Here is a 27728-nt window from a genome sequence, read left to right as displayed (position 1 = left end):
TAAATATAACAAGAGAAATAAATATTAATCAAGACAAGAAATAGTTAAATAAATTATGTTTTATTTCCATTCTATTTTAATTTTTTATAACTCTAATTTGTAACAAAAAACATTCACAACTAGTGTGCTTATTAAAACTCTCCTTCTCGATTCCTGGGAAGCTTATGATATTTCCAGCTTGTACGAACATTAACGCTAAAAAGAAATACTTCCATAAATAGAGAAACGAGTCAAGAAACATGTGTTAATCAAATAATATTTTCCACTGGATTTATTAGCTTTCTGCACCTTTTTTGAATAAACAATATGCATTTGCTGGGCGTCAGGCCTTAGTTTGTGAAAGGTAGAGAAAGTCTTGGTTCCCTCAAGTTGTTTCACTTGTTGCTGTAGAAACATGCACAAAATCTCATTATTGGATAAAAACTGACCTTCCTTATCCGTTCGAATCAACACTTAACAGGTCCACCACAAATTAAATCAAATTATAGCAAGCTTATTATAATTTAGGCTGATAAAATGTTCTCGACATGCTAAGAACGTTTTAAGAATATATGAGGCTGATATTGGTTAAAAAATTAAAAATATTTAGGCTGAAACGAATAAAACACTATTCTTATCAAAAAAGCCTGTGTATATAACTACAGAGCATCTGCCAGAAAGATTGCTCATATTAAATATGTATAAGCTTTGTTTCTTAAAATTTTAGTGAATAACCCTGACTTTCTTCAATGTTTTTGAAGGTATGTTGTTACTTAATTTTCTTGATCTAACAGACGCCATACAACTAACACACACCAACCCTGTATAACATCTAACTACAATCTTAGAAAACTATTGAAATAAAGGTTAAATTTTAAAGTTTATACCAATGAAGTAATCACACGCTTCAAAAATGTCAAAGCTCACTGCTAATGTCAACAGACTTTATATATAGGAATTGTCAAAAACTTTCAATCTCCAAATAAACAACAAGATAGCAGTACACGAACTTCTAACATCATAGCAACTATTAAATGCTTACTAACTAGCTACGATGCAAACTACAGTAACTTCTCTTATTACACAAACGTTGTTCTCCTTCAAAAATGTTTTAAGTATTCGAATAAAATGTGAAAATTAATTATATATAATGTCACAATCTTCTAAAGAATGTTCACCCATTCCATCAATTCTTTCCAACTATCCTCTACAAAAATGTTAGGCGTGTTTGACCACCATGTGAACCAGGAACTTTCTCATATGTTAATCTTCTTTTCCTTTTACTTGACAACGACACAGATGAGGGTGTCCCTATAACCAACAAAATTTATAAGGTGTACTGTATTTCAATTTTGCAAATTAAGATTAAAAAAGTGTCAACAACAAAAAGTGTAAACAACAAAAGTGTCAACAACAAAAAGTGTCAACAAAGAATGGGAATTTCGGAAAAATGAAAACACTCACTATAGAAATTAAAAACAAACTGACTTGTGTGCATTATGTTTACCTGTACATCTTTGCTTTCTGTTAGATATTTCATATTTATCAAATGCCTACGAAAAAAACGATAAAGCTATTGTTACATGGTTTTTCTCTAAATGTTAGGTGATGTTGAAATAACTAACTTGTAAATTACAACATACCTTGACGGTTTTATTTTGGTTTGATTTGTAACTTGGTGTTGAATGTGATAAGTCAAACGCTTGTGGCTGATCAGGGTAAATACGTTGCAAGGCCTTCGCTGGTTTTCTGAAATACAAATATAGGTTTTTTCACTTATTAGCGAAGAAAGCTGACTGCTGCTTTACTAAATTTTTGAATTTTCAAAAAATCTTAACTAAATTTAAAATCTTGATTCCTTATTCATTAGAAGTAAAACAGTATATCAGTATCTCAAAACGATTGGATATCCATGATTTTTTCAACATTATCCTAAAATTTTAGCAAACTTCTCTGATTTTTATGACAAATTCTCCTTCACCTGGTTCAGCACAACATGATTACTGACAGTTAATTTATGCACGTTCTGAAAGCAGACAGTTAATTTATGCACGTTCTGACAGCAGACAGTTAATTTATGCACGTTCTGACAACTGACAGTTAATTTGAACAAAATAACAGTCATAAGGGATTGACTTTTAACTGGTAAAATAAATGAATTATTTTCGCAAATTTGACATCAAATAGCAAAATAAATTCTTTATAAATAAAATACAGCCAATGTAAGTTTTTTAAAATGACAAAAACGTGACAGTTTGTTATTTTAAACCATTTCATTAGCATAGCACACGACCACATGATGCGAACAAAGCAGTTTTGTATTACAAAATCAGTGCTACAATGCAAAAATACATTAGAAGAGTTTTTTAAATATCATAACGCTTGTACAACAGCCATACTTTTAATGATCACTATCATAATGCATTATAACGATTAAGGGCCTCGGTTTAGAACATACCTCTGAGTAAGTAAAAAAATTTTCTATTTTAAATTTTCTAAAAGACTGCGGCTATTAATATTAGTAATGCTGCTAACAGCAGAACCAATTGGTAACTAATGCAAAATTTTAATGCTCTTGTAATTCTGTTGTACTCTTCAGTCATTAAATAACACTTAAAAGAAGATGGTTGAAAATCACAAACCATGTCACATCAAATAGTCTCTAATCGTTGCAAAAGTTTACCAGCTTGAATAAACTATTGTTAACTTTTGATCAATTATCGCTTATAAATTAATTAAAGCACAAAATTAAAGGCTGAAACTTGCATAAGAAGATCCATTTATAATAATTTCTAAATCTTAAAACCCTAAAGAAAATTCCTTTGTAAAATGAAGAACTAGTGAAATGAAAAAACCTTTTTAGAATGCCCATTATATTATTCATATGTTTTTATTAGAAATTGACTTCAAAATGCGATGTGTAATTGCTATAAACGTAAATGTGGTAATAGGATTGTCAAGTCAAAGACAACATAACACAAAAGATTGCTAGCCATTACAATTCAAATAAAGAAAATTAGTCACCTTAGTACAGCTCTTGCATAATTGCTTTCTTTGCTAGAAAATGGTTGTTTGTTTACCCTTGCAAAATTAGTGGACGGATTTTGGATATAAGACTGTTGAATTGGATACATATCATTAAATTCACTTCTGCCATTGTTTCTTTGGTCAAATGAATTGGTCAGATATTGTTGAGATGGTGGTATATTCTCTTTGTTGAGAGTGGAAACATACTTTTGATGTTTTGGTTGTTGCAACAATGGTAGCTTGTTACTTTCATCATCTATGATGATACCTCGGTATGTATGTTTGTTTTGATAAAAATCGAATCTTGGGTGAAATTTTAAATTGTTGACATTATGTCTTGCATCATTATGAGACAAGCATGTCATGTTATTTAACAATGGATAATCTCTTTTTCTATCTTGGTTTCTTGATTCACAAAGTTGACTTCCTTGTCCTGTGTTAAAGCTTTGATCACTATTTCTTCCAGAGATAAAATCATTCTGTTGGTTAAACTCATATTGATAATAATTTGTCCTGTTATGAGCAGATCCTGCTGAATTGTTCAACGTGTTGGGGTGTATAACATTGTAAGGACTTATTTTAAATTTTGCAGATTCGTCACTGTTTGGTGATTGATCCCAAGTATGACACACAAAATCAATCCTTTCATCAATTTTAGAAGTGTCAACTTCAATTGGCTGTAACACAGGGGAAATATGTTGAGCAGTACGTGGCAAATCGTCCCTATTTGTTAACATAAAAGCTGGTCCATTTTGTTGGTTGTTTTCTTCTCTAATAATCTCTTCAATCGAGAAAGATGTTCCATAATTTTGGGGTGATAAGCAACCTTCCATAGAGGACACATTTAGTAATGGTAGATTAGCATATGACATGACTTCATTAGCTTTGTGAAAAGCCTAAAATAATTTAAGAATCAAAGATGGCCTCAAAACATTTAGTACACTACACATTTACACATTTAGCAAATTGAAAATTTTCTTAGATATGTATGATCAGTTTATAACAAATTGAAATGAAGGACATTCAAGGCGCGGTTGTGTATAGAGAAAAGTGGCCTTAAATTTTGACGAAACATAAGTAGTGTTGACACATAATAAAGAAACTAGAGAAATATTTAATATTGTTTTGGATGACAAACTAGTTTTTAACGCCAGTGGAAGATAAGGCAGAAGACAAATAACAAAGATAGGATTTTGGAATTTTGATGACGTTGGCATATAAAAAGAAAATTTAAAAATATGTCAACCCATTGCATTTGTTGTCAAGAACTTGAAGCTCTGATCAAAATAATGCATAGGGCTATGTGCTTTTGACGAACAGGATGAATATGAGGGTTTAAAAAAACTGCTAAATGGAGCACATATTTTAGTACCTATATTAGCTTCAAACAATGTGCTTTTGATTAATGGTTAAAGAGATATTGAGGTTTGAAGGCCATCAATAACCCATCAAATATAAAGCTGTTACCTTGACTTAGCTTTAGGAAATTGGTCACTAGTTAGATATGCAGGAGGTGATGTCAGTTATTTTTTTGTCTGTTTCTGGCCTTAAACTTAAATGTGAACTGCAATGGCTTCACTAACTAAATAATGTTACTGACGTCAACCTTTGTAATAACGTCAAAGTTGACAGAAAAGTTTTATGAGTGATGTATTATAGAATTTTGTTAAGAAAAATCGTAAAATGTATAATCCACTTTGCTTTACAGACAGACAGACACAGTTTTCGTATAAACATATATAGACTAGTTAATGATAAGCCGGCTGAAAAATTCCCTTAATAAAACAATAAAATATAGTGCTTTAGAAATTTGCAAAGACCAACCAAAGAACAAAAAAGACCTACAAAACCACAATTATTTCGTTGAAATTTGAATACCTGTTGCATTTATCATATTAAGCTTGAAGTGATAAGAAAATGTATACGATTGTGTACTTTTCATAAACAGTTAGAGTTTTGCATTAAATTCAGGTTGCGTTTATCATATAAAGCTTGAAGTGATCAGAAAATGTATACGATTGTGTACTTTTCATGAACAGTTAGAGTTTTGCATTAAATTCAGGTTGTGTTTGTCATATAAAGCTTAAAGTGATAAAAAAATGAATAGAATTGTGTACTTTTCATGAACAGTTAGAGTTTTGCATTAAATTCAGGTTGCGTTTATCATATAAAGCTTGAAGTAATAAAAAAATGTATACGATTGTGTACTTTCATGAACAGTTAGAGTTTTGCATTAAATTCAGGTTGTGTTTGTCATATAAAGCTTGAAGTAATAAAAAAATGTATACGATTGTGTACTTTCATGAACAGTTAGAGTTTTGCATTAAATTCAGGTTGTGTTTGTCATATAAAGCTTAAAGTGATAAAAAAATGAATAGAATTGTGTACTTTTCATGAACAGTTACAGTTTTGCATTAAATTCAGGTTGCGTTTATCATATAAAGCTTGAAGTGATCAGAAAATGTATAGAATTGTGTACTTTCATGAACAGTTAGAGTTTTGCATTAAATTCAGGTTGCGTTTATCATATAAAGCTTGAAGTGATCAGAAAATGTATATGATTGTGTACTTTTCATGAACAGTTACAGTTTTGCATTAAATTCAGGTTGTGTTTGTCATATAAAGCTTAAAGTGATAAAAAAATGAATAGAATTGTGTACTTTTCATGAACAGTTAGAGTTTTGCATTAAATTCAGGTTGCGTTTATCATATAAAGCTTGAAGTGATCAGAAAATGTATACGATTGTGTACTTTTATGAACAGTTAGAGTTTTGCATTAAATTTAGGTTGTGTTTGTCATATAAAGCTTGAAGTGATCAGAAAATGAATAGAATTGTGTACTTTTCATGAACAGTTAGAGTTTTGCATTAAATTCAGGTTGCGTTTATCATATAAAGCTTGAAGTGATAAAAAATGTATACGATTGTGTACTTTCATGAACAGTTAGAGTTTTGCATTAAATTCAGGTTGCGTTTATCATATAAAGCTTGAAGTGATCAGAAAATGTATACGATTGTGTACTTTCATGAACAGTTAGAGTTTTACAAGTTAAATTCAGGTTTAAAGATTTTTTAATGACGTCATCAACCAATTTGTTCCACAACAGGTGGGTTGAGCCAGGTGTCATAAAATTGATCCCATTTTAATCTCCCACAGGAGATAATGCCAGTTATTTTAACCCGTTTTAAAGTTATTTGACCTTAAACTTGAAAGTGCAATGCAATTGCTTGATTAATTTAATTAAAAATATTGACCTCATTTTGATTTATCAACGTTGTTAAGAATGTCAAAATAAGTATTTTTGTTAGTTAGCGATTAAGTTTAGTTGATCGCCTATTTCTAAGGGAAAAAGGTTGAATGTCACATTTGTTCACACACACACAAACTCAGCGTATTACTATATAAAATACAATATGAAGATATTGACATAAAATGATAGAAATGTGGAGTGATAAATATTAAAAAAATAAAAAATTAAGTACCTTTAAAACGTAATATGGTATCCGTTTAAAATTACATTTTAATTCTTCAAGGGGCATTTGAAATAAACTTCTAAATGGCAGACCTTCGTTCAGCATTACTTGCACACTAAAAATACCATTCAGAACACACGTGTGCAATCAAAGTTAACGTCTTATTATCCTGATATTTATTTTATTCAAATTTTCTAATTTTTATTTTTTAGCTTTATTGGACCAGTACTGATGTCAGAGTTGAGGATGAGCCTACAAATTGAAATCTAATATAAATCATGAAGATAAAATTAGGAAATCAGATTTAATAGGAACTAAATATAATTTAACTTGACCATTTAAACCCCATATTCCTGAATTATTCTGACTTTTTTAAAAAATTCCTAATAATTCTAAACCTTCCTGGCAAGGTAAGTAAACAGTTGAAAAAGCAAAGTCAATATGGATGTCTTTTAAACAAAACAAATACTAAAAAAGCACTTACCAAAATGAGTTGAAGAAAGGATATGACATCAAGAAATTTTCATGCTTAAAACAATAACAAAAATATTTACCACAGAATTAAAAATTGCTACCAGCACTGAAAAAAAATTTACCTTCGATACATCTTCAGATAACCAAGTTCTGTTACACCATTGCTGCTTCGTCCAAACCTTTGATGCTCCCATAGCAAGGTCACACTGCATGCGAATGATTTCAGACAGTTGTTGAGATGAGTACGAATAAAACATCTTGCATTTAACATGATCAAAGTCGCTGTTAATTTTTGCAACCAGTTGGCCAACATAAGAAATCAATTTACAGTGACCATCATAGCTAGCAAAATTAAATTATTGTATAAATAAAGTAAATATTGAAGAAATCTTCTAAAATATGACGTATTATATTTACTACAACAAAATTTTGAATTAAAAAAAACAAACCCCCAACCTTGATACCTTTTCTAAGAGGGTTTTTTTCCTCAAAAACACATGCTCACATTGCTTTTGTCCAGATCTCTATTGATTTGCTTTATTTTTGCAAAAAAATGCTGCATTTAAAAATTTATTTGCCTTTTAAATAGCTTTTTTGTATTTTTATAAATAAGGTCTTTTTAGGCAATTAAGATTATAACAGTGAGATCCAAAGACCCTACAGTGTCCTTAAAAATGGATCAATGTGGCTAGCATATCCTTAAAGAGACACTTGCCTAATATAAATGCTTTGATGTCTTTGAAAATGGATAAAATATTTAAAATGCTTTCCCAAGAGTTTCAATTTTTTTAAAATCATATTGCAAATAATTAACCTGCCACTACAGTTAATTTAATTATGTTACATGTCGAGTTCTCTTACTTACTAAAGCTGGTAAGAGAACTCAAACATTCGAAAGCATTTCACTGTAACAAAAACACCACTAAATCAGGACTTTATGACCAAAACAAAAAGCCATGTCGATCCTTTTTGTGTTCAACTTTTTTAATTTTGTCTTATTTTTTTGTATTTTGTTTGACAGACATCACAGTTAAAAATAATAAGGTGGTTGTCATTTTGTTTTGTTCATTTAAATTGATAGTGTTGATCATCCCCGAAAGAGGTACTTTTGTGTAATAAAACGTTCCATAAAAACATTGCCAAACTTCTAAATTACGAAAAAGCTACTTGTGAAGAATATCCAGGTGTTAAAAGTTTTTTAAATTTCTATTCGGTGACCCTGTACACAAAACATTGAGTTGGCAGTCATTTTAAATTAACATGGCTATTATTATAGAAAAACCAACTAAAATCATGTTCAATGATGCACACGTCTACAGTAAAGTATCAACTGCATTATCGAAAAAGAAATAAGTGCTAAAACGAGAAAACAAACCTTTTTCCATTTCTAATGTAGAAGATGACGCAGTAAGAGCAACACTTTAATGCAACTGATATGATAGTGTTGTTGATTTCATTAACACAATTAAGATCATCAAGAATGTCATTCAGAATGAAGATACTTATGCCAGTGCGCTCATCAATCAGTATGTCCGGTTGATAAGTGTATGGAGTTTGTGTTTTTAACTGGCTGTAACTTTTTACAAATACTTGAATGTTTTGTTTACTTTCCAAACAAACCAGCAATTCTTTATCCATTGAAATCTTTTTTGTACACAGCAAAGTGTGGGTTGTTCTATCCTTTTCAACTGGCATCATTGATTCCATACAAGCTAGAAAAGAAAAAAGAAAAGCTATAAAACTTTTTATATTTTGAATACAACATATTAAACATCAGGGTTTGTTAAGTTGAATCTAATTTAATTTGCTAAAAATAAAGTTTAAATCAGAGGAGATTACATAAAAAAACTGACCTGCATAAAAGTATATCTAATTTTAAGGTGTATCATTTAAAAACATCGAAGGAAATGTACACAAGTTAAACATTGTTTTTTTTATTTAAAAAAAAAGAAATCTACATTTTGTACTAAGTATTTTACTATAAAGTAACCTACCATCTTCAACTACAGTACTGCCCATTACAATATTTAAGGCACAGAATTCATGCAGTCTGTCATTACCTTGATAAATCATTTCGTGCCAGTGAGATTCTTTGTTATACTCGTATTGAATGACATACTGAAAATACTCCCATGGGCATGTCTGAAGGTCTTCATTTTCATGCGCGATTATAACATTGGCTTTATAAAATGTATCAATATAAACATCTTGGCTTGCCTCAGTGCTTGGGTATAAATTAGTGACCAGCCCTTTTATTCCTGATAAGAAGCACTGGATGGTTGGGGCAATAAGTTCAAAATAACGTTGGATAATAATGATCACTTTTACATTGCAATCCAAGGTAATCCAGTGTTCAATTAATTGTTGGATTTTGGTTAGTTTCACATGGAAAATTCCATCTTTTTCATTTGTTGCATGGAAAGAAGCTATTTTTTTGCGCATTGGCTCAAGACAATTTCGTAATATATTTTGATGTTCATGGTTGTAGGATTTCAAAACAGCTAAATATATAAGGAAAGAAACTAATAAAAGATTTAAATATCAACATAACAAAGCTTAACTCTATTTATTCTGAAAATTTTTAGTATCAAATACTCCGCAGAAGAGGTATATTTAAAGGCAATTCACAGGCAATGGGAAAAGCAGGATCTTTTCCCATTGCCTGTGAATGGGAAAAGATCCTGCAATGGGAAAAGAAGAATCTATTGACTATATTTAAGAGGAAAAAAACAGACTGACAGGCACTCTTTCCAGTGTTTATATCTTTTATCCTGTACAAGATCTATATCATTATTTCTCAAGGCATGCTTCAATAAAAAAATGATGCATATCGAGGACCAATGCAAACACATCTTTCATCAGTTTGATCCTTAATATATTGAAAAAGGTTGTCTGAAAAAGCTGATACAGCTTAAAGAAAGTTAAAATCATATACTAAACATAAAAATGCTAAGTGCTTTTTTAACATTAAACAACTTTTTGCACATCTATAAATAAGCGCTATAAATGGACACTGACCGGTGTCAATCATTTGTACTGGTTGATTGCAACATGTGGTTGTAATGACAAGGAGTTGGTTGAGCAACTCACATCAATCATACACCACTTCTTTAAAAAGTTCAATCATCCACCCACTTCATTTGTCAAGATACAAGTAATATGAAATTTTAATTTATTACCAGACAGTAACTTTAAATTTATAAAGTCCTAAAAAACTATAAGTATTCTTACCACCTGCTGCCACCATGTTACAATGTAACAGAACATCAATAACTTGCACGAGAGCATGTAAACACAAAACACCTCGTAGTTTGTCTCCTAAAAAATTTATTTAGATAAAAATATTTTGTAAAAAGATTAATGGACAAGTGATGCCATTTAACCATATCGAAATATAGCCAAAAACAGCCTATGTTTTTAGATAAGAATTTTCAAAAAAACTACATTTTTTTTAATTAATGTCATCTTCAGTCTAAATATGTTATGTTCTTGTAAACAATGAACAAATAATTGATACATGTTATTAGTCATAATTAGTCAAGTGGCAACCAAAGAAAAATAAAATATGGTGAAATGAAAAAAAAATACTACAAGCTTTATGTAAAATACTTAGGCTGACGATGACACTAGAATATTATCAAAACATGCATATATTAAAAAATAGGTTGTTTTTATCATAATCCAAACACAGCTTGCGATGTTACAGTTATTGATTTCCGCCAGCGAAGGCGAAATCTTTAAAATCGCCTGAGGAGATAGATAGATAGAGAGATAGAGACAGCGCAGCTAGGCTGGACGCCCAAAACTTATCCAGGCTAAAGATTTTTTTTCTGAGAACGAGGCTAAAATGAGTTTTACACCAATAAGAATCCTAACAGTGCAACAAATTGTTTTATTATCCAACGAACATTACTTTATTTTAAAGTTTATATGCTATCGAAAGTTAAAGCTCGTGCAGTGTAGCATAATGAAGATCATCTTATAATGCACCATCTTCAATGTTACGTCATTTCTTTCTGTACAATTTCGCAAGCACGTAGACTAAAGCTATATTCAGCAGAACTAATTAATTATTCATGTATTTTATTTTTTATTTATTGAGTTGTATTTTAACATTGCAGGTTAGTTACAATAATAATTGAGAATACTCAATGATTTGTTTACCCCATAAATCAGATAAACCATTAAATAAGATCAACTTCAAATTTTAAAATCTTTTAGGCTAATGGCGGAAATCTTTAAGCCCCTGGGCTTCTTGTTTAGATTTTATATATGTAATAGTTTTCTTTAACTTTGACCAGAACTCTTATTGAAAGAATGACTTTTCAGTTTTGTGGTGACTAAGGAACAATTTAACAAACTCCTTTATAGGATACAAAACAAAAATACAGGTGTCACGGTAGAAGAAAATAAAGATACGTACTTGATGTGTCGGTGCATTTCTTTTTAAACTCCTCTTTCACTAGAAACCTGGTCACATCTGGTGAGACAGACAATATTTTCAAATCTTCATTAATGCACTGTGATTCTTTAAGGAATCTAAGCAAAGATCCCGAGTCTTTTTCTATAGCATTTACAATACTTTGAAACTCTTTTGTTACTTGTATATTTATGACTTTCAAGGTTTTACTTGACTTGATTTCTGGGCTTAAAGTTTTCTTTGCTTCTAGAGATGCTGATGTGCCTGCTTCTTGTGAACGTGTGAAAGCCTTTCTGTTCTGTTTCTCAGGAGTATTTGTTTTAATTTGGTTGGCCTTTGTATTCCCAGAGGTGTTGCAATCAAGATGCATCATTGGCCTAACTTTTGCAACACTTAGAGTGGAAACTGAAAAAAAAATTTGTACCTAAAATATAATTAAACAATTCTAGTTTTAGAAAAAAAACTACCCCTACAACCTTACTACTTAAGATTACGCATAAATATTTTGCCAATACCACTCTTATTTTATCCCAGTCCACTGTTTTAGCATTCTTTAAGGTTGTATCCCTAACAGTTTCAGTGTCTGCTTAAACATAGTAACTTAAATAGGAAGTATAATTTCTAAAACACAAGTAATTTCATTTTCTGTATCTCGTTTATGCACCCTTTCCACACAACTGTATATACATTTTAAGTCTGGTGGCTGTTTATACAGAAAAAAAATTAAAACAAAACTTTGACTGAAGCACCTTTTACCTGGAGTAACAATTGCCACTTTTCTATTTTCTTTATCTGTTGGTCTTTGAAGCTGACCAGTTCGTAGCATCATAAATAAATCCAGAGGGGATTGGTATGGTGTAGAAGTTGTAGGTGGCTTTCTTGCAAATGAGTCTTGTTTTTTTTCTGTACTTAATCTGTTTCTTGACTTTTGTACTGCAGGAGATTGCTTTTCAACGTACAGTTTATGGTATCTTTTAGGTGCTTAAAATAACAAAGAAATAAAATAAATAGTTAACAACATCAATAAACACTGGAGCCATTAGGCTGTCCTTAAGTAATTATTTGTTTGCAGTAACCCATTACAGAAAATAATTTAATTTAAATAGCAAAAAAAGATATTCACAGATATGACGAGAAAAAATCAATGCATTTTTTTCAATGCTTACATCACTAGATAAACCATACAATTATTAATAACAAAAGTTAAAACAAATTGGATAAAAATATATCACATTCGCTACTATGTGTGTCTGTAGCATAACATTTTTTTTGTACAAAGACGAAATATGGGTGTTATTAATATAAATGTAGTTGCAAAGGTCTTCATTCACAAAGGTCTTCATTCACAATTTTATGTGCCATATTTGATTTACTACTCTTAAATACATTGAGTAATATACTGAATCAGCACAAGCTCAGTGTCAGCTACCCAAAAACCTTTTGTTCAGTTGTAGCCAAGCCAATAGTATTTTTGTATGTATTCTAAGAAACCCAGTTTGATTAACAATATGGAGCAACTTTTATTTACTAAAATAGTTTATAAACTGGAACTCCCAATTGCTAATCATTTAAACTTCTGCTACTTCAAACTTCTCCTCTGCATCAGCCATGATGTCATTGTTTTGAGATTTAGTTATAAAGAATACTTAAAGGTTTTCTGCAAATTAAACTAATAACGAAAGTGGGAAATATATCTATGCAGATGCTGGTAACATTTATTTATAGTATCATTAAAAATTTCTGCACTAACCTTGAACATGAGTAGTGCTAGGAATATCCCTACCACCTGAAGGTTTTTTATAAGACGTAATGTAAGCGAGAGATTGCAGTTTATTTTCTTCCAATTTCCAGTTGGTCAATTGGAAATCGGTTTCATCTAAGGTAAAACAAAACAAACATCTGTAAACAAGGAACTCGAAATTTACATACACCAACAGTAAAAGAAAAAGTTCGAAGGGATGATATAAAAAATAAAAAATACAAACTACATACCCGTTTTTAAATCAGTTTTTAAAAAACTTTTTTGGGACGGAAGTAGAGGAAAGTGATCTTGAATTTTCTTTTGTTTTGTAACAATAGATTGAAACGCAGATTTCATTTGGGGTGATGCATGACTCATTGGATCCCAATCCATACCAAGTTCCAATTGTTCATCTATAACACTTGTTTGAAAATAATTTTTTGGTGGAATGGAGATTGTTCCTGAATAAAGCTCATCAGGTACTTTTTCCTCTAAATATACAAAAGTTAACTTGTGTTAGAAGATTATTTTTTCATATAAACAACATATTAACGTTGGTTTGACAGCATCCAAGTAAATATTTTTTTAAAACATAGATTGATTGATTGATATTAGTTTTGTTTTTAATTGACTACTTATTTCGACACTGAAGACAAGGAAATCTGAAAGAGTTGCTTCTTCAGATATTTGATTTTAGCATTTAGGGTTAACGAAATAAACATCCCCCGAACGATCGAAATAAGGGTTTGCAGTTCGCTAAATGCGAATCGTTTTTTGAATACTGCGACCCAGTTTACACAAATTATCATCAAAAATGCGAATCAAAATTTCAATATATTCTCAAACGAATAAAAACAACCACAACAGCAACGACTAGTGAGCAGTCAACACATGGTGTGCATGCCACAACTTTAATGCACCATGTTTGTTTTTGCTTATTATTTGGACAGCCCATTTTTTCTGCAACGTAAATTCAAGCAAAAAATGCAAATTTTTGTTCAGTCATTCTGAAAAGTATTCAGGACATAAAAATTTTACTTTCAAATATGGTAGATTGAATTCATAATTACACGAGGGTTGTTTCGAGGAAAGGATATTTTGATTTGCTGTTTGCTCCAATTTATAACAAAATTGATTCGCAAATTGATGAAAAACGGTTCGCACTGTCAAAAAAAAATTTTCAGTGCTCACCCCAGGAAACGTTGTGAACCATTTATTTTACATTAATTCGATCCCTGCCCCCGCTGCTCTACAAATTGGAAAAACAATAATGATAAAAAAGTAAAAAACGAGAAATAAGAAATATAACCCCCGACACTGCATTCCAGAAAATGTCTTGTCGCTCAAACATTGCACACAAAAATATTGTGAAATTAGTTATGACGTGCATCATTTTCCTCCTGGAGAGACTGGAATGCTGTTCTGCCCCTTGCCTGATAAATTTTGCATCGAAATAGAATTTTGTTTTCTTACCTGGTAGTAACATTAGAAGTAAATCACCAAACACTTTCTCGCTTTCTTGCAACTCTTTCTCTATTTTTGCTTGTGAACATGGCGAAATGACTGACCTGGTGAGCATAAGAATATATTGTTGTTTTTGTCTACTTGTCAAGATTATAATTAGAAGGGTATCATAATCTTATTCTATATAAATTTATATAACAATTTTAAAAAACAAATTAAATTTATGGTTTAACAAACAAATCATTATAACTCTATTGGGCTCTTGAGGGTTCACCACAGCAGCGGATAAGAGGGCAGGTACATTTTCTTTAAACAGCAAGCACTGTACACATGAACTTTTGTGTATATATAACTTTGGACCAGATAAATAAAATTATAACCCATTATGTCTGTCGAGAAAAAAGAAGGTTTAGCATTCCTCTTTTTCTAATTCATAAAAAATTTTACTAACATTTCATTCTTGTCGATAGATACTTTTGTACACATATTTGGAACTTCACTGTAATTCTTACAGCAGACGTTCAACACATCAGAACAAGGAGAGTCAAGCAACATCTTGTTATCATCTTCAAGTGGAATATGCTTGAAATAATCTAAAAGATGTTAAAAAATACTTTAAAAATTGCTCTAATCCCTTAAACAATGTTGAAATTGCTTTAGCATTGGTAGTTGTTTTTTGTAAATTTTGAATAGAAGGATAAAAACATTTTTCTGGAAAAAATTCAAGCAGTTGGTATGACAATAACTCATATTATAACTATGGGTGTGTTATATTATAAATAGCTCAATACTTTATGCCCTTTGCTTTTAACATCATATATGCCCAAGGGCATTAATATTTTCCTGAGATTATGCTTATTCACACCCCCACTAGATTCTACCTTCTTTATTACAACTTCTACTACAGTGTTCCAAACTTGGTAAACTTTAAAATGTGGCCCAAGAGAAACATTCTCAGTTTTCAGTTTTTTTTATTACACACAGGTAGTTTTTATGTGTAAGAAATGTTGTTGTATGTTAGTGAAAGATGGACAGTGAAGCTGGAAGATCTTGACCATTTAAGAAAGGAAATAGTTATGTGGATGTGTAACACCAGTTTCAAAGTGAAGAAGCGGCTAAGTATTCGCAGCATTTAAAGATGTTATCCATATAAAAACATCAAATTGGTTAAGGCACTTGGAAAGAATAAAGTAGGATTGGGTAAAAAAGTGTAGAGACTTCATAGGTCCTGGTACCCTATCCGACCCATGCTAGCATGAAAAATGGATGATAGCCAAGGATGACGAGATGCTAATGATGCTGATGAATATTAAGGTAATTACAAAAGGTAATTATGTGTGAACTGTTTAGCAAACAAAACTTATGTACAAATCATACTCAATGACTCAAACGATTTTCAATAGTAAATTTTTATCCCTGTCAATCTTTTTCTTTCGTGCTACTATATTCCTGACAAGTTTCACCAGCAGAGCTTAAGACATTAAAAAGTTATATTTATATAGTGGATAGCAAAAAGTTTAGTTTATAATTTAAATATGGTTCATTCAACAACCCTAGTTGTTACATAGATATTATTTTTTACATACTTTTTAATGATTAAAAAGTGTGTTTTTAAATTTACCTGTTGATTTGGGTTGCATTGTCATATCATTGATAACTTCCAGTTGAGAATGGTTGTAGTTTGAAAGCTTCTGAAGTTTTTCAAAATCTAAAAAAGGAAAAACACAAAAACCTTGATCAATAGCAAAAAATTATTATTATCATATGAGATGATTGAAATTTAGTGAGTTGTTCTAAAGGCTACAAACTTTTCATTTTGGCTGGGTTGTTCTGTAACATAAATTATTTTACAGGAACCCAAGATTGGTACACAAATTAAAAAAGATTGTACAAAGTTACATTGTTGTTCTCTGAGTAGTTGCTTTTTTCAAATTGTGAACAGATCATTTTCATTTTTCCAATATGTAGCGGGAACATCAATTCCTGGTAACAACGTTTAGATAAAATAAAAAGCCCTTGCAGGCTTAAAGATTTCGGATTCGTAGCTTGCGTTTGTCCACTTCTATCGAACCTTCTGTACATTTTTAAGTTAAAGTCAAAAATGTTCTTGAATAGTGCCAAAAGTGTGAGAGGATCCTGTCCTAAATTTCATTTTCACTATGTATTTAGACATTATACATGTAATGAGAACTTCAGAACATTATGTCATGCTGAGGGTATAAAATAGATTTGATAAAACTTTTTTTTAATTATCCCGCATATAGAGGGAAAGGTACTAAGAGGGTAAAATTTGCCATTGGGGTGACAATGTAGGCTTTAGCTCACACATTTGAAACAAGCAACACATTCACTAGTTCATTGTTAATCCATTTAGTATCAATTAAACATTTACAGAGAGTTTATGGTGGCTGTTCGTTTTTAGTTCATTTTTTCCAAGTTACATCGATGATATGACAGCGTACAGGTAAATCAGTGTTCGGAAGTATGATCTGAAAATGCACTTCTTTCCTGCAACATGACGAACCGATTTCCAACATACGAGATCTGACAGTTGTCAACACCACTTTGTGTACATACTGGTTTATGAAACTAAAGCTTATCTGGTAATTGATGTTTATGCCTAGTGGAATTGTATTGGCAAGGTGTTCGAATACACATGTTGAACTAATGGTATTGGAATATGCATGTTGAACTATTGGATGATTTCAACAATGGTATTAAATTATGATTGAAGAACAAGGACGTGTGTTGTACCTTATTCCAAATAGCACTTCATATTCGATAAAAAATGCACAAGATGTAATTTGAAAATTAACTACACATTGCTGTATTCGACATGTACGCCATATCTCAGAAAAACGCTTTATTAAACTTTCAGAGATGGTTATTAATTAATGTTCCACTTTGCAACAAACGGAATACAGAAGATGCTTTTTCATTGTTTAGGGTTCAGTAAAGTTCTTCTTATCTAACATGCAATTGGTTGTATACTATTCCATTTTCAGTATCATAGCAGCTTCACTATTTAAGTCCTTAATTTTGCCACTTTCAAAGTGCATCCACATATTTTACAACATTTTTATAATGTCAAATGATGCTCAACATTTCAAGTGATTGGGAAAAAAGAAGCTAGCTGGCTATCACTCAGTGAGGAATTTACTCAGAAAAGCTTATCAGATCAGAAAATTACCATGACAGAAAAGCCCGTCTAGTTCCTCTCGCTGAAAACACCATCATGAAAACAAACTTTATGTTTACGACAGCATATTCTACTTTTATGACAAGGGGGTAACATATGAGGAGAATAAAGGAAGTAACAATACAACCTACTAATATAGCTTCTTTACCCTAAATATAACCTTATTTAATACCTCTATAACTTTTAAATAATTTTGTGTACAGCCCCCAGGATTATTCTTCAACACAAAGCAAGCTGGCCTGACCCCTGATTGGTGGTCCTTTCCGTCGCAAAAAATAATCGAACCTGATTGGTTTCATTATACGTCATTACAAGAAGTTTCCCCTGCTTGGTCAAATTGCTGGCCGAAGAAAAAAAGAAAAAGGAGGAAAATCTGCCGGTTTCAATAAGAATTTGGATACAATCCGAAATCTAAAAAATTTGAGGGAAGCATTTGCAAATTTAGGGTATTATTAAACTGGCCTCTTTTATCCTAAGATCTTTCAAAATTATGCATAGAACATTAATGTCAGCCGCCCTTTATGATGCCACTCTTATGCTTAGCTGGTGTAATACACTGATAAGTTGGAATGCCATTTAAAACCATGCCACAAGTCAGTCCGACCTTCAATGGTGAAGTGCTTATTTTAAAGAAGAAACTTCTGCCGTAATTTAACCTTATTTTCTACAACAGTTTCTTCTGCAAAAAAACACAAAAAGTTGCTTAACTGCAAAAATTTATTTCTGCTAAAATGCGTTAAAATTGTCTCATGCAAGTTTATATCACTCAACATCAAAACACTGCTAATTTCAAGCTGAGGTTATATTTTGACATCAATTCTCTTATGCCCTCTTTTTTACTAATATTTTATATGTTGTAGGGACAAATTTTTCATAATAGTAGCACAACTAGTCGATAAGGCCCATGGAAAAATCCACTTAGGCAGAAGAATAATATAAAAAATAGGTTGTTTTAGGTTTTTTGCTGACATCAGCAGTGTATGAACAAAAAGAGTTCGCGAAATTTGTTTATCCTTTTCCTGTAGTTTGCTTGAAACGCTGATGAGAAAAAATGTATATGATCATGTGCTTTTGACGAGCGGTTAATGAGATATAAGGGTTTAAATATTTTGCTGACGCCACCAATTGCCCGTCAAAACCCAAATTTTTTTTTAGAAATTTGTATACCTGTTGCCTTTATTTTTTAGATCTTGAAACACTGATCAAGAAAATGAATAGGATCGTGTTTTTTCGACAAACGGTTTTAGAGATATTAGGGTTTCAAAGTTTTTTAATGACGTCATCAACCCGTTCATTCCATAATGGATTCGGAAACTTACCCAAATTGGTCCCACGTGGTCCCTAGTTACCCACGCAGTGAAAAATCATTGACATCACCACCTCGTTATTTGGCCTCAAAGTTTTAAGTGCATTGAAATGGTTTTATTAATATTTTATTTATTAAGATATAACTTTTTCGGCAACATCAAAGGAAAATGAACACATCCACTACGCCTGGTACAAACAGACAGACACAGTCTCTGTATTATTTTTTAGATGTGTTATATGTAAAAGTTTGAAGCCTAAATAGGGTATTCCAAAAAAAATTGGTTTCCTTATTAGTTTAATTAACCTAATTGACTGATCAGGAAATTTTTCAATAAAATGAAGGAAATCTTTTCCATTCATTTTTTTTAATTAGTCTATTATGTTACGGTAAGTCAGAGAGAAAATATAACATAGCAAGTAATAGGAAACACACCTAATTATTAACAACATCTATCTTCTGTTTCATGCATACATGGTATGGCATCATAATTGTAATCAGTATATCACACCGAAATAGGAAAATTCTTTATGGAAACTTCTGCTTTAAACCATAAAGTTCGTCGACTGTATCAACAAAAAGTTTTCGAGCTCCGAACAAACAACATTAAAAATGTTAAATTTTATTTATTTTATCACAATAAAACTAAAATAACGTTTGCTCCTATTTCTCTTTACTACATTTTTTTAGTTATATTGAAAGTATGAGAAAGAAGAGAATAATGTATTACCTTTTTTCTCAATACCATTAAGCTTTTTTAGAGACAACTGACTCTGGATTGTAATTAAGATCGGAACATTCTCATTTTGTTTTGGAACAGAGAAGACTTCCTCCAGAAGTTCAGTAGGACTATCCTAAAAAACAAAAAATATTTTTTGAGTAACAGAGTAATCGTTATGCAATTCAGAACATCAATCAGTTATGTATTAAAACAACACTATTTTACTAATGAAATACACTGTTCACTTATCTTCTACAGACTATACCTCAACTAGTATAATTTTTTGAAATTTCATATTCATATTGCTGTCTAGTGCACTTCGTTCTGGTAAAACCGACTCACTAAAAACACAAACAATAAACTATAAAGTATAATCTGATGTAATTCTCAAAATATTTCACAAGGCATTTTTTAAGATAATATCTGTTCCTGTAGAAAGAAGACTTAACATTTTGTTTGAATAAGTAAAAGATAAATTTTTTAAGATATTTATATTTCTTCTCATACATCTTTTTTAAGGGTACTTAAATTTTTTGATTCAGTGTCACATAAAGAATCTGAATTGGGAATACATAGCAGCTGCAGTTTTAAAATCCACCTCAAGTAAGAAACTTAAACTATATGGAATGGTATAATTTAGTATAATTTTTTTATTAAAAGAAAATACTCAATATTTTGATGACAGAAGAACTTCAATTTTGATAACATTAGGTGCTAAAGATTGATATGTTTCAACTAAAAAACTGCTGCTGAATTTTAGTGAAACAGTTTTGCTATAATTTTTTATTTAACAGTTATGGGTATTGTTTCAAAAGTTTTTAGCAGCTGTTATTGTGCAGAAAACATCAGTGCTAGTACTTTAGCCATATTTTTATGTTTTTGTGTTTTTTTCAAATGTTTTTCAAGTGTTCTGGAAATGAAAACCTAGTGTTCTAATTTGGGGACATGAAATTGAAGCAATCACTCATGCAGAAACCCTAAAGACATCAATTCCATGTATGCTGAACACTAAGCAGAACGAATCAATTTACACTGTTAGTCTCTGGTGTCACTTGACTTAGAATCAAACCACCAAACTTCTGCACTGAAAGCAAGCAAACACTTCGCATACAAATTGGAAAAATAACATTCACACAGGTCGATAAATGGTGCATGCTTAATGTGGGGAAATTCACTTTCACATACTAAAAGAGGACCTATTTGTGTAGTTTAAAACTCAAACAATTCAAGGAAAATTATTAAGCCACTTAAGTAAAAAAACATTTTCAAGGTTCGTCAGGGTCTGTAGGCACCATGATTAAACACAGGTTTAAATAATGCTGAAAAATATATTCATGATTTACAACTGATGTCACCACTCACTTTTTATTGAAATACTAATAAAACAAAAACAGTATTAAAGAAATTACACTTCTTTCTTAATATGTTCACAAGGGTGTCATTTTAGTACGCAAATTGCAAACTCAAAAATACCTACATTAGTTGGTGATTGACAGGCTTCATACTAGAATACGGATCTACCACACGAACAGGTCTTAATCGCCTTGTTAATTTTTTAATTGACTGGAAGTCTGAAGAAGGCCAGAAATCTACCATTTCTTCCATCATCAACTCTAAAATTTAAAATTATCCCTGTTAAAAATGATTCAAGTCATAGATTATTATGATACACAAAATGCATGCTTTTTTATAAGAACCTGTAACATCTAACCTGGGGAGGCCCTTTTTTAATTCTTGAGCACTTTTCAGTCAGATTTGTTTTTATTTCATTCTTAATACAACACAAAATCCAGAATTCAGTGTCATTTTGTAAATAAATTATAAACACTTAAAATGAGTAAAGAAAATAGAGAAAACCAATTAAATTTGGATGTTTTGGACGTAAAAGATAAAAATATGTTGTCGAATATTACAACTTGACTGAAAAATTTCAGCTGTGGATTTAAAACAGTAGATACTTTACATACTATGGCATAAAGATGGACATAAGTTACAGAAATTGTGATAAATTCAGGAATTATACATATTAAACGGTTATTATGTTTAAATTTTCAACTGATCATGTTCCCCATACCATATACAGAATCAAATGAAATGCTATACCACAGGCAATCTTTGAAGTTGAACGTATAACAAATACTCTTTGTAGAGATTTTTTTTATTTTTTTTATTTTTTAAAAAAATGTAAAAGGGTTTCTAAAGAGTTTACGGAGACATGGCAACGTTGCAATAAATAAATAAAGCAGCAGAACAATACCTGTGATTGGTGATGTACACCTTTTTATTTCTGCTGAACATAACGATGGAGAAATAATACTTTGATAAATCTCTTCATCAAACACACCATGATTCTTAAAACTGCCCAAATCAGACTCTGAGACAGAATCAACAGGTAATGCATTTTTTTTCTTGCATTCAGTACCAAAGGTTTCCAGTTCGTTCTCCAACGTTGAAGAATTCAGAGTAAAAAGGGCATCCTGGAAATCTGATGGAAATTTGAAGACATCAATTTGTTCCTTCTTGAAATCTAAAGCAATTAAAAGCATTTGTTAAGAAAAAATATCATTTCACTCAGCATTGTGTTTTGTAGGTCTTCTGATTGCAGAAAACATAAATGTTATATAACCGCTAAGGCATTGCTCATTATCCTATATTTTACAATATTGTGACTAAATAGTAATGCAGAAAAGAAGTTTGTTTATTAAGCTGCATATATTTTTCACAAAGGTCTGGATGAAATACTGCTGTCTGGAGATCTCTGGTCACCCTGCATTTAAAACTTGGACAGTTGATTTGTTATATACCACCCTTCGCTTGCAAAAGTATTCTGTGAAAAACAGTCTATCAGCATCTCACAAAATGGCTAAATTCCGGAATTCAGCGATGATTACAATAAAAAGTTTTTTAGCTAGTTTTTTAGCTAGTTCCAAGTCCTTTCTTTTATTTTCAATGAATTAATAGGTCCTTGAACTTAAAAAATGTGCAGTTTTTGAAAACACCGACAATAAATTGGCTAAACAGTTTGGAAATATTTTTCACAATTTTAATGTTTTTCATTAAAGGTTAAGTGGATGTGTAACGCCAGTCTGAGAGACAGAATAAGTTCAGATGCGCTAAGAAGCAGGCTAAGTATCCGTAGAATTAAAGATGTTATCCAGATAAGAAAATTGAATTGGCTAGGGCACTTGGAAAGAATGGAGGGGGATAATTGGGTAAGAAAGTGTAGAGACTTGATAGTTCCTGGGGCAAAGCCCAGAGGCAGACCGAGAAAGACTTGGCAGGAGGTTATAAGGACAGACTTGATACAGAGGAAGTTGACTTTAGATCTAACACAGTCTAGATCAGATTGGAAGAGGGTCATTAACATACCCCGTCCAACCCATGCAAGCATGGAAAACGGACGTTAAGCCGAGAATGATGATGATGATGATGATGATGATGATGATGATGATGATGATGATGATGATGATGATGATGATGATGATGATGATGATGATGATGATGATGATGATGATGATGATGATGATGATGATGATGATGATGATGATGATGATGATGATGATGATGATGATGATGATGATGATGATGATGATGATGATGATGATGATGATGATGATGATGATGATGATGATGATGATGATGATGATGATGATGATGATGATGATGATGATGATGATGATGATGATGATGATGATGATGATGATGATGATGATGATGATGATGATGATGATGATGATGATGATGATGATGATGATGATGATGATGATGATGATGATGATGATGATGATGATGATGATGATGATGATGATGATGATGATGATGATGATGATGATGATGATGATGATGATGATGATGATGATGATGATGATGATGATGATGATGATGATGATGATGATGATGATGATGATGATGATGATGATGATGATGATGATGATGATGATGATGATGATGATGATGATGATGATGATGATGATGATGATGATGATGATGATGATGATGATGATGATGATGATGATGATGATGATGATGATGATGATGATGATGATGATGATGATGATGATGATGATGATGATGATGATGATGATGATGATGATGATGATGATGATGATGATGATGATGATGATGATGATGATGATGATGATGATGATGATGATGATGATGATGATGATGATGATGATGATGATGATGATGATGATGATGATGATGATGATGATGATGATGATGATGATGATGATGATGATGATGATGATGATGATGATGATGATGATGATGATGATGATGATGATGATGATGATGATGATGATGATGATGATGATGATGATGATGATGATGATGATGATGATGATGATGATGATGATGATGATGATGATGATGATGATGATGATGATGATGATGATGATGATGATGATGATGATGATGATGATGATGATGATGATGATGATGATGATGATGATGATGATGATGATGATGATGATGATGATGATGATGATGATGATGATGATGATGATGATGATGATGATGATGATGATGATGATGATGATGATGATGATGATGATGATGATGATGATGAACTAATCTGATACCATCATTGAGGTTAGATATGATTTTAAATATCCAAAATGGACTATTTTTTCACCTTTACGATGTTGTTAATTGGAAGATTAGTGGGTTGTGTTGACAAAAAAATTATTTCACACAATGTAATTTTAGTAACATAACTTGGAAAAAAATGAATTCAAACATTAAATGTATAGTAATATAGTACATCGCAAGCTATGCTGCATACACTAAATAATAATCAGGGAGGATGTCCATTTGTATTTTTATGTAGGTGGGAAACACTGCACATTGCCTTCTACATTAATTGCCTGAGTCTTTGTTAGTCCAGGCATGTCTGTTCTTGTGAAAGCATTCCCTTTTTCAGTGCTTGCCTTGTTTTCCCACCTAATGCAACAAGTCCTCATCTTTCATTATCTTGTTAATGAAACAAAAATGAAACAGTTTGATGTCAAGTGGATATATTATTGGGAATTTCTCATTGAATTCGTTCAGAAGTTTTGAAGGGAAGTACTAAAGTATATGTGAACAAAGAGTCTAAAAAAAACTAACCTTTAAAGAAGCACTCTTGCTGATAATTGTTTGTGTTCCTTCTTTTATGGATGTAATCAGAGACGATTTCTAAATTACCTGGTGTTGTCATCAAATTTCGATTTAAAAATTGTAGGTTGCTTGTTAGGTACTGAAATAATAAAAATAGCAAGTTATGACTACACTAGCATAGCATCTTTTAAAAGTACCATGATGCAGAGTGTTTATTAAATTTTTTTTAATTATTATTTATTATTATTAATTATTAATTATTATTTGGAATTTTTATTTCCCATGTCTTGCAAAATTTTACTATTTGTAACAAGTATTAAACATGGACCAGAAAAAAAAACTTTAGGCAGATGGCTGCTGGGGCATAGAAGGAATTCAAAAAAACGAAAAACTAATAAACAAGCATAAACAAGCATATAAATATAAAAAAGATTTGTTTGCTAAGATTAATCCGGATTTTTTTGCCGAAAAGTTAATATAATGTTGAATACAAAAAAACACTACAAAACTAAGAGAAAATTATTTATTTGTTTTTTATACTTTACTATTTTTATGTTTGACTTTTTATAATGACCACCTATGTCCAATCCAACAAGGTACACCAGCAGTTCTTGTGCACAAATAAATTAAGCAGGTTTACATAAAATAAGGTCCTGTTCAAGGCATCAGCAGTTTCCTTCTTAAGTAAATTAAATGGGTAGTCATAACAACGCTATTTTTAGTTAATTCTACGCTTTAATAAGGTTTCACAAGTATTGGGTAGTGAAAAGAAATATGTTATTTTCAGGATAGGTTTGGCTTAGTAAAAGTTTGCAGTCTCACCGATTTGAGTAAAGCTCAATATTATAGCAGATTATACTACAACAAAATTAACTACCTCTGACAAATAATCTTTTGCTAAATACTGTGGCATTGCAAACTTTAGTAGTGATTTGACTTCTTCTTTCTGATAACAAAATCATTCCACCATTTTCACCTTGGATTAAGTGAGTTTTAGATTCTAAATACAAAATAAAAAATATGTGGACACTAACTACTTGAAATAAGAAGTTTACAATCTAATTAATTTACAATTAAATAGAACTTTATGAGATGAGTAAACAGGTAGTTTCTCTGTCTCGGTTATATTAGGTGAACTAGAGAACCATGGTTTGCGGTAAATCCTGATTCACACTTGTTTGTGTCTGCGTCTGTGCCGTGAAATACGGATGCACTGTAGCAGCTGCTTTAAGGGGAACGCAAGAGTGAAGCAAGAAAAATGCAAGCCGTTCACACTTACACAAAAAACTTAAGCAATATGGATAGTAAAGAAGCATTGATTTTTTTGAGCTATTTACTTTTGAAACAAAGATTCTGTAGAATAGCTGAAAGGAAACGAAAGAACAGATCACTTTGGGTTAGAGAAATTTACAGGCAAAGAGAAGAACACAGTGTCTATCATACTTTAGTACAAGAAATGGCTTTAGGGGATTGAGAGTTTAAACTTTTTAATAATTAAGGATTTTTTTGTCGTTTCAGGTACATGCGAATGTCTCCCGAATCTTTAAAGTACCTGCTAGAAATTGTAGGACCAGCAATATTGAAGAAAGACACATAATTTAGTAAAGCTACAGTACAGTCTGAATGTAATCTACCACGTACACGCTAATATTACACCTTTGTTGGAGGACTGCAGTCATTTGTTTTTTGTTATAATTAAATCCCTTGAGCGTTTTGCGAGTTTATATTTGCGTGTTAAAAACAATGCTTACATTTACACAATGCAAAGATGCATTGTGTAAATGTATTGATAAGCTATTCCCTAAGTATTAGCGTGAAGTAATTAAATAATAAAAATCTTTCGCAAGTTTTATAATACATTGCGCGAGAATGTATTGTTGATTTAATTACTCAAAAAGATTCCAGCGCGTTTAATCTAAGAAACATACGAGAAGCATTGTTCACAACTATTAAATGCTTTTCGTTTTTAAACTTTTGAAATGCGATCTAAAAAAACATTTCTATCGCCGCTTTTCGTTTTTTAACTTTTATAATGCGATCTAAAAAAATTTTTTTATCGCCGCTTTTCGTTTTTAAACTTTTAAAATGCGATCTAAAAAACATTTCTATCGCCGCTATTCATTTTTAAACTTTTAAAATGCGATTAAAAAAAACATTGCTATCGCTGCTTTTCATTTTTAAACTTTTAAAATGCGATCTAAAAAAACTTAATTACTGCAATTAAAATTTTCAAAAGAGTTTGCGCAAAATAGATTGCTAAAATTGATCTTGCAACTTATTGTGATTAAACAATCAATCGCGTGGGGTCATTGTTTATCAGTGAGGCAATTATTTTCTTAAAAAAACAAAAGCTATTGCAATGTTATTGTTCTGTGTAACTATTCATGCGAGTTTCGCGTCCGCGGTAGATTTTATTCAGACTGTACTGTATATCAGCAGCAGAAAGACTTTGTCTTACTCTACATTATATTGCTTCTGGTGGAAGTCAACAATCTCTTAACTTTTCATTTCGGATTGCAAAATCAACGATTAGCAATAAATGAAACATGTTCTGTCATTTGGAACTGTCTTAAGGAATACGATTAAACAATGAATCTTTTTCGAGAAATCTTATGATTGCTAAAAATTAAGTATTTTTAAAAAAATTGTTTCCAATTAAGAAGTTTACTTCTTTGGCTACATCCTCCCAAGCAAGTTTTTTATCTTTAAAAATTTTGTCTTGTTTATTATATAACACAGGGCATTTTTTAACTGCTTCACTCATTTTTTGCTCTTTTTCAGTTGCCTTGATTTTGACTTTATTTCAATTCTCTCAGCAAATTTT

At 31.2% G+C, this 27728-nt stretch overlaps 2 protein-coding genes across 5 annotated transcripts in view; one reads left to right on the top strand and one right to left on the bottom strand.

Annotated features, from left to right (window-relative positions):
* Positions 1-27728, top strand: part of LOC130621643 (V-type proton ATPase 116 kDa subunit a 1-like) — a 91841-nt gene that overhangs the window by 48132 nt on the left and 15981 nt on the right. The gene's annotated exons all lie outside the window — the stretch shown is intronic.
* On the bottom strand, positions 32-26888 carry LOC130621640 (protein shortage in chiasmata 1 ortholog-like). 3 transcript variants are annotated; one of them, XM_057436967.1, is made up of 23 exons: positions 25782-26887; positions 24914-25043; positions 22062-22331; positions 21282-21417; positions 20070-20145; positions 19814-19937; positions 16200-16286; positions 15030-15171; positions 14588-14682; positions 13366-13605; positions 13124-13249; positions 12130-12354; positions 11377-11778; positions 10185-10271; positions 8948-9454; positions 8329-8665; positions 7076-7295; positions 6964-7007; positions 6489-6594; positions 3004-3902; positions 1623-1728; positions 1487-1532; positions 32-1290 (listed from the first exon to the last, which is right to left on the bottom strand). In XM_057436967.1, the coding sequence occupies exons 1-23, from the start codon at positions 25815-25817 to the stop codon at positions 1187-1189; spliced, it is 4545 nt and encodes a 1514-aa protein (XP_057292950.1). In that variant the 5' UTR covers positions 25818-26887; the 3' UTR covers positions 32-1186. The 3 variants fall into 3 exon arrangements, with proteins under 3 accessions (XP_057292950.1, XP_057292951.1, XP_057292952.1); XM_057436968.1 differs by having other exon boundaries at positions 9014-9454; XM_057436969.1 differs by lacking the exon at positions 32-1290 and having other exon boundaries at positions 1433-1532; positions 25782-26888.

The sequence above is a fragment of the Hydractinia symbiolongicarpus genome, chromosome 12 (genome assembly GCF_029227915.1).
Source record: "Hydractinia symbiolongicarpus strain clone_291-10 chromosome 12, HSymV2.1, whole genome shotgun sequence".
Classification (NCBI taxonomy): Eukaryota; Metazoa; Cnidaria; class Hydrozoa; order Anthoathecata; family Hydractiniidae; genus Hydractinia; species Hydractinia symbiolongicarpus.
This window is presented reverse-complemented; position numbering and strand designations above follow the sequence as displayed.

Coding starts and splice junctions, on each gene's coding strand:
- LOC130621640 (XM_057436967.1), bottom strand. CDS start 25,817: ATGCCACAGTATTTAGCAAAAGATTATTTGTCAGAG. Junction 21,418..22,061: donor GTGTACATCACCAATCACAG/GTATTGTTCTGC, acceptor TTTAAATTTTAG/AGTTGATGATGGAAGAAATG. Junction 6,595..6,963: donor CCTTTCTTCAACTCATTTTG/GTAAGTGCTTTT, acceptor TGGTATTTTTAG/TGTGCAAGTAATGCTGAACG.